This window comes from Molossus molossus, unplaced genomic scaffold (genome assembly GCF_014108415.1).
Source record: "Molossus molossus isolate mMolMol1 unplaced genomic scaffold, mMolMol1.p scaffold_m16_p_14, whole genome shotgun sequence".
Classification (NCBI taxonomy): Eukaryota; Metazoa; Chordata; class Mammalia; order Chiroptera; family Molossidae; genus Molossus; species Molossus molossus.
Genome location: NW_023425349.1, coordinates 6369656 through 6377573, shown reverse-complemented (window position 1 = coordinate 6377573; position 7918 = coordinate 6369656). Strand labels below are relative to the sequence as shown.

Here is a 7918-nt window from a genome sequence, read left to right as displayed (position 1 = left end):
CTCTGTCTGTACAAAAAATGGAAAAATGTCCTCCGATGAGGATTAAAAAAAAAAAAAAAAAAAAGCAGGAATTGAGCTGAGACTCCTTGGTCTGCAGGCCGACGCTCCAACACTGAGCCAAACCGGTCAGGGCCAAAGACCTAATATTTTATATTATACTATATGTGCCCATCAGCTCCCCCAACTAAATACCTAAGCGACACCCATGGCTTGCTCTGCAAATGCAACCCCAAGACAAGTCTCTAGCGCCACCTTCCCAACAAATCTAGCTGCTGTCATTGCTTTCCAGCAGGATGGCCACCCCATCAGCTGGATGGCCCTGGGCAAGTCACCTCACCTCCAAAGTAGTTTCCTCACTTGTAAAATGGAGAAGTAATTCCCGTCTCAGGGAGTTATTTAATGAGATGATGGGCACCCAAGTGCCTGGCATGCAAGGGCACACAATAAACATTAGCTGCTTCCCTCTCCTGCTGTGTAAGCCCCGGCCACCCTGTCCTGCACTCTGACACCTGTGGGATGGGACTGTCTGCATCTTCCCTGTCAGACACTCAAATGAAGCCCCCATCTCCTACACACACACACACACACACACACACACACACACAGCACCAGTAACACATGCCTTCTGAGCCCTGGCTTCAAGGCCTGGCCTTACCATGAACTAACTGTGTGATTTCAAGGCCCAAGTCTCCACCCTTCCCCAGGACTCAGGTTTTTTTTCTTTTTTTTTTTTTTTATTCTCACCCGAGGACACTTTTCCATTTTTTACTCAGATAGAGCGGGAAGGAGAGAGAGGAAGAGAGAGAAACATCGATGTGAAAGGGACACATCGAGTGGCCGCCACCCGCACAACCCAACCAGGGCCGGGGACAAACTGTAGCCAAGGTACATGCCCTTAGCGGGAACCGAACCAGGGTCTCTGTGGACCGCAGGCTGATGCTTCAACCGCTGAGCCAAACCGGCCAGGGCAGGACTCAGGTTTTACCCCAAAAAACACATTTCTACAAAAAGGGGCCAGGGCCCTGGCTGGTTTAGCTCAGTGGTTAGAGCGCCGGCCCGTGGACCAGAGAGACTCAGGTTCGGTTCCCGCTAAGGGCACGTACCTCAGTTGCAGTTTGCCCCTGGCCCCAGCTGGGGTTGTGTGGGCGGCAGCCAGTCAATGTGTCTCTCTCACATGGATGTTTCTCTCTCTCTCTCCCTCCCATTCACTCTATCTGAAGATAAATGCAAAAAAAAATGTCCTTGGGTAAGGATAAAAAAAATTTTAATTAAATTAAAATATTTAAAAAAAAACAGACAAAGAGGGACTAGCATCTGAGGTTCACTGAGGTACCTCCCACTGACCAAATCCCCATTAGTAATCAGCACCAGTATCACAGAGAAGCCAATAAAGGTTTAAATAACTTAAAATTTTATTAGGAGAAAAAGTACTGGCTTGAGGATTGGAGCCCAAGGGCAATTTCTCAAGGTCAAGTTTAGATAAGGAAAGGGAGGGCTGCCTGAGCCCTGGCTGGGTTCAGGGCAGGGACTCAAGGCCAGTCCACTGTTAGACTCAGTCCCAGCCAAGCCTGGGAGGCCAGAGGGTGGGAGGGTCACAGAGGGCCCGGGTCAGGCCTCCCTTACCTCCACAAGACTGTAGGTACCATAGGAAGGTGCTCCCAACCCCCCAAGACTAAGAAGGAGGGCTCTTCCCTGGGGCCAACCTGCGTCACAGAGAAAGGGCTCAGCAGTACCATCTATCCCCAGCCTCAGAATGACCAAATCCTGGACAAAGAGCCGTGCAGGGCATGCAGGGACCAAGCAGGCGAGGCAGGGCTGAGGGCGTGACATCAGGCCCTGAGCTCATCCTTCCACTCCTGCAGCTTCTTGTCCATGGCCTGGAGCGTGGATTCATCCTGCACCCACACAGATTGGTCCTACTCTTCTCCCCGTAGCCCCAGCGGGCCTTGGGAAGCTTAGGGCCTTCCCTCCCGCAGCTCTGCCCTTTACCTTCACAAAGCAGAAGCGGATGTAGTGGTCAAAGTGCTTCTGATGCGGCACGCTGTAGAAGATGGACACGGGGATGGCCACCAAGCCCTGGGGAGAAGGAAGCCAGGTCTCAACAGAGCCTCCCAGCCCGGCAGGCCTCAGCTCCCTCCTGAGGGTAGAGAGATTCCAGGATGGTGGGGGGACAAGCGGGCAAGGAGAGCAAGCTTCAGCGTGCTGCCTCCCAGTGCTGCGTCAAGGTCAGAGGAAAGGATACCAGAACACCATCCCAAGTCCCTCCTGTGTGTAGAGGGAGGCCAAGGGGGGGCAGGGCAGAACCAGGGAAATAAGCCTTAGCTCACAGGTGTGAGCTGATGAGTTCCGGGTTAATGGACCAACTCCTCACTGTACAGATGTCAATGCCGAGACCTTGGGAGGCCAGGAATTCATTCCTGCCAGCCCACATGGCACCTTTGTGCAAACTAAACAGGTTCTCCATTCCTTGAAATGGATACAACCCTGTACCAGGGCTCATGGCAGCGGCTGGGCTGGATTCTGGCCCTTGGTCAGGCCCCCTGAGCAGTACACAACCTATAAAACCATACCCAGGGGCCCTGGCAGAGGCCCAGCCCACCTTGTTCTTGATCATCCACTTGACGAAGCGTCTGTCATAGGGCTCGTCCACAGCACCAGGCAAGTCAGGCATCTTGCTCTCTGGGGGACAGAGGCCATGCTGAGCCTTGGGCAGCCTCCAGCCCCCATACCCTGCCCAGCCTGGCCAGCCCCACGCACTGAAGTCCGAGATGTCTGTGATGAGGAAGTAGCTGCCCTGGGGGATCACGGGCCTCAGGCCCACCGACTGCACACTTCGTATCATGTAGTCGCGAGTGCGCTGCATGGCCTGTGGGAGCTGCACAAAGTAGCTGCTGGGCTGGCCGAAGTGGAGCTGCTCCCGCTCCAAGCTCTGGGCTACTGCGGCCTGGGGTGGGGGTGGGGGTGGAGAGTAGGTCAGGCTAAGCTGACCCTGGAGCCAGCCTGGGCCCGCCCCTCCCCGCCCTCCTCACCTGGGCCTGCGTGGGGCAGTGATAGACAGAGTTCTGATGCACTGTGTACAGGTGCTTCATGAGACTCTCCGGGCCCAGGACCCAGCCCACCTAGAGCAGAAACACAGGTAGGGGGCGAGGCCTTTCAGAGCCTGGCCAAAGGCTTCCTTAATTCCCAGGCCACCTTTCCTGCCAAGGGTCACAGGGGGTAACCCCCCAACCTTGTTGACTCACCTTCCAGCCCGTGGCGCTAAAGGTCTTGCCAGCGCTGCCAATGGTCAGAGTGCGTTCCCACATGCCAGGGAGGCTGGCTGCCAAGGCCAAAGAGAGCGCTGCTGAGATGGGGGTGAGGACGCAGGAAGGGGTGGTGGCTGGGCACTCAGGCTCACTGCACTCGGCACTCTGATCTGTGCTACTTACAGGACTTATCCCAGGTTACCCTCACGACAACCCTGGGGCAGGTACCATTGGCTCCCATGCCCCCGGTCACATGACCTGTGACTCCAGACCCTTCGGTCCTAATCATCAGGCCTGTGCTGACTCCCAGGTTGGCTCAAGGCCCTGGCACCAATGTCCAGGGGAGTGGGGGCACCCTGGCCAACCGGGCTCACCAATGCTGATGTGCTGCTGCCCATCGAAGACCAGCCACTGGTAGACCTCGTCAGTGATGCATATCACATCCTGCTGCTGGCACAGACTGGCCACCAGCTCCAGCTCTGCCTTGGAGAACACCTGTGGGGACCGTCCCCAAACAGAGAAGCCTGCTCAGAGAATAAAAGGACATGGCCAAACCCACTGCCTTTCTGCTCGTCCTACTGAATCCCCGCAACACTGACCCTGTGAGGCTGGTTGTGAGATAATAGAAAAATAATATTTTGGTCTCTGACCCTGGTTCCTGGCACAGAGCTCCTGAGACCCTTGTAAATGCCCAAGTGATGAGAGCACTCGCGACACATTTTGTTCTAAGACAACTCTGGGTGGGCTCCTGAATGGGGCTGGTCACCAGAAAGACCAAGCCATAATTAGGGGCCTAGAATTTCAGCCCCACTTTTCCAGAGAGGGGAGAGGGGCTGGAAAGGGAGTGAATGATTGATTGTGCCTACGTGATGAAGCCTCCACAAACCGGACTGCTTCCAGGTGGCAAACACATCCACCGGGAGCGTGACGCACCCCAACTCCACAGGGACAGAGCGCCTGTGCCTGAGACCCTCCCTCCTCGCCCCATGTACCTCTCCATCTGGCTGTTCAGCCGGATCCTTCATCATATTCTTTAATAAACTGCCAAGTGTGTTTCCCTGAGTTCCGTGAGCCGCTCTAGCAAATTAATTGAAACTGAGGAGCAGGTCGTGGGAAGCTCAGATTCACGGCTGACTGGTCAGAAGCACAGGTGACAACCTGGACTTGGGACTCGCTTCTGAAGCGGTGTGGGGACAGTCTTGTGACACTGAGCCCGTAACCTGTGGGACTGGCTCTCTCCAGGAAGACAGGGTCAGAACTGAATTAAACTGAGTTCAATTGCAGGACACCCAGCTGATGTCACAGAACGGCTCGGTGTGGGGAAGGGAAAACCCCACGCACACATCTAGCGTCTGAAGTGTGGTGAGTGTGGCAGTCGTGTGAGAGCGTAAGGGACATCCAGGAGGAAGACTGCTTTCACACTGGGTTTGTCATGTCCCCATTTTCCAGCTGAGAAAACACTCTGAGAGGTGAGGTCATGTCTCAGGGCCATGGGGACGTGAGTACGGAGGGACCCAGCCCCCTCCACCACTGCCCTCAGACCTTCCGTGGGGACCCCGCCCGTCCCTGGGACAGCAGGAGCCTCGTCCTCAAAGCTCCCCACAGGCAGCCCTCCCACTCCAGACGAAGAAACCAAGGCCCCAAGGCAGCAGATCCGTATCAGAGCCCAGTCTGGAGGGGTCCCCAGAAGGAGATTCTCAGTACCTTTCCCAGGGGGTTGTTGGGTGTGTTGAGGATGAGGGCTTTGGTGCGAGGTGTGAACTTGCTGGCCAGCTCCATGGGGTCCAGCTGCCAGTTGCTGCTGGAATCCAGTTCCCCATTCTTGGTGGGGGTCTGCAAGAGTGGGGGGCAATCAATACTTACCGGACAGTCAACGCCAGGGATGGGACCCTTCTCCCCCAGGCATCTGCCCCCACCCTCTCCCTATCCTGGAGAAACTGGCTTCCTTCACCTCCTCCCATCTTTTCCACTTCCTAGGATCCCACACAGCATACTCCTTGGACCCCTCGCCCACCCACCCCCAGTCAGTGTCCTTACTGGTTTCAGGGACACAAACACAGGACGACCTCCGGCCATCAGTGTCATGGGCTCGTAACAGTCAAAAAAAGGCTCGATGATGATGACCTGGTACAAGGGTCAGATTAGTTGGGGTCAGTATCACCCTGACCCCTGACTCCCACCAGCCCAAGCCTTGCCCCACTCACCTCATCGCCCTCATCCACCAGGGCCTGGAAGGCTGTGAACAGGGCCCCATAGGCACCCACAGTCACCAGCACATTCTTGAGAGGGTCTATCTCCTGTCCCAGCAGCTTCCCAAAGAAACTTGCGAGGATCTTTGTCAGTGGTGGGTAACCCTGCCAGGACAGAGGGGTCAGCGCCTGGCTAGCCTGGGCCCACCCACCAGCTCAGCTGCTTCCAGGCAGTTCTTGCATCTTCTAGGGGCAGGACTGAGGCAAAGTCTGTTCCTGTGGGGTGAGTTCTTGAATCTCCCCTGCAACATCTGCCGTAAGACCTGTTCTGTGCCAGCCCAGTGCCCAGGGCTGGGACGTGGTGGGTAAGCAGACAGAGTGCGTGCCTTCATGGAGCACAGCCCAATATAGCCCCCAAAGCAGCAGCAACTCGACACCTGAAACACTTCCTTTTAAGTTTAAGGAGCACATTTGTGCCATCTGACCCTCCCAGCAGCCTTGCACGAAAGGCATTATTAGATTCCCATCATTTGGCAGGTAGGAAAATAGAGACCCAGAGAAAGGAAATGACTTGCCCAAGATCACCACAGTTGAGGTGCAGGAATAGGATTTTATGCCGCAGCTTTGGAAGGACTCCACTTAGAGAGGAAGATTGCATGCCACTTGTTTACTGAGGACATTTACAAAATGCTCAAGGCTAAGCCAAGTGACTGAAACCGAAGACTGAGAATTAAACTAAATAATTCACTACACCAGCGCTGATCATATAAAAGTTAAAAATTTCTGTACAGCGCCCAGCTAGTGTGACTTAGTCGTTGAGCACTGACTCCTGCACCAAGAGGCTGCTGGTTTGATTCCCAGGCAGGGCACATGCCCAGGTTGTGGGCCCGATCCCCAGTGTGGGGCATGCAGGAGGCGGCCAATCAATGTTCTTCCTCATCAATGTTTCTCTCTCTCTCTCCCTCTCTCTTCCCCTCTCTCTAAAAATCAATAAAGAAAAATAAATAAATAAAAATTTCTGTACAGCAAAATATACCATGAGCAAAGTTAAAAGACAAAGAGAAAAATCATTGCAATATAAGAAAATCAGGTAAGGTATTTAATATATACAGAGCTCTTACAAAGCAACAAGACAAAGATACACATCCAAATGAAAAAATGAGGTAGGTCACAAAAGAAAAAGTGCTGGTGCCTGTTGTGCATATGAAAAAATAATGATTGAAGAAAAACAAGTAAAAGTAACATTGATGCCCTGGCCAGTTTGGCTCATTGGTTAGAGCATTAGCCTGCGGACCAAAGAGTTGCAGGTTCGATTCTGGTCAAGGGCATGGTATCTGGTTGTGCGGGAGGCAGCCAGTCAATGTGGCTCTCTCATGTCAATGTTTCTGTTTCTCTCTCTCTCTTCCTCTTGCTCTCCCTCTCTCTCCCTCCTTCCCTCCCTCCCACTCAATCTGAAGATAAATGGAAACCGAGGATAAAAAAAAAAAGTAAGATTGAAATATTGCCATATTATAAGAAAATAATGTCACCATTAGCAGATATTAAGAAGATTGATAATGCCTATGGTTGGCAAGAGTGAGACAAATGGTTCCTTCTTTACACAAAGAAGAAACTTTCCTGCCAGCTCTCAGACCAGTCTATTGGTGGGTATTTGAGTAAACCTTACTGGAGGGCAATTTACAGTATCTACCATATGCTTAAATGCTTATACCCTTTGATTCTCTAGTTTTACTTCTAGGAATTGATCTGAGAGAAACACTCACACACATATACAAAGATGTAGACAGAGCTATTCACTGCGACACTGCTTATAATAGTAAGATATCCAAGCCAGTCCAGCAGTGCAGGGTTGGTTAAGTAAACTGTGGCACATCTAGGCAATGGGATACTATTCAGTCATCAAAAAGAATGAAGTGCCCTAGCCAGTTTGGCTCAGCGGTTAGAGGCGTCAGCCAGCAGTCCAGAGAGACCCGGGTTCGGTTCCTGCTAAGGGCATGTACTTCGGTTGCAGTTTGTCCCCGGCCCTGGTTGGTTGTGTGGGTGGCAGCCACTTGATGTGTCCCTTTCACATCGATGTTTCTCTCTCTCTCTCTCTTCCTCTCTCTCCCTCCCACTCTATCTGTACAAAAAATGGAAAAATGTCCTCGGGTGAGGATAAAAAATAAAAATTTAAAAAAAAAAAAAAAAAAAAAGAATGAAGCTATTCTGACATGGAAGGTTGTTGCTGACATGCTGTTTAATGAAATAAACAATTTAAGAATGTTTATTATAGAATAAGTCCATTTGTGTTAAATACAAATCTCACAGATAGGTATATAACCGTGTGTGTGTTTATGTAAGCATTTTTAAAGGTTAAAAGTTTAAAAGTCTGAACACTCTAACCAAAGTAGCAAATTGTTGGCAGTGGTTATCTCTGGATGGTGGAATTGGAGGGAATGTCCTTCCTGGCAATTCTGATGAATACCAACGTTTATATTTTTTCCT

The 7918-nt window shown here is 52.0% G+C and overlaps 1 protein-coding gene across 3 annotated transcripts in view; it reads right to left on the bottom strand.

The window, feature by feature from the left end:
- Window positions 1-1436: 1436 nt before the first annotated feature.
- KYAT1 (kynurenine aminotransferase 1) overlaps window positions 1437-7918 on the bottom strand; it is a 34857-nt gene continuing 28375 nt past the window's right edge. For 2 of the 3 annotated variants that reach the window (XM_036261866.1, XM_036261864.1), the window contains 10 exons: window positions 5450-5599; window positions 5283-5369; window positions 4950-5078; window positions 3620-3740; window positions 3243-3343; window positions 3030-3119; window positions 2758-2944; window positions 2600-2679; window positions 1990-2076; window positions 1437-1895 (listed from right to left, as the gene is read on the bottom strand). In XM_036261866.1, the coding sequence (XP_036117759.1) occupies window positions 1830-1895; window positions 1990-2076; window positions 2600-2679; window positions 2758-2944; window positions 3030-3119; window positions 3243-3343; window positions 3620-3740; window positions 4950-5078; window positions 5283-5369; window positions 5450-5599 (1098 nt within the window). In that variant the 3' untranslated portion in view covers window positions 1437-1829. The remainder of the gene's footprint in view (window positions 1896-1989; window positions 2077-2599; window positions 2680-2757; window positions 2945-3029; window positions 3120-3242; window positions 3344-3619; window positions 3741-4949; window positions 5079-5282; window positions 5370-5449; window positions 5600-7918) is intronic. The other variant, XM_036261865.1, reaches the window with a different exon arrangement.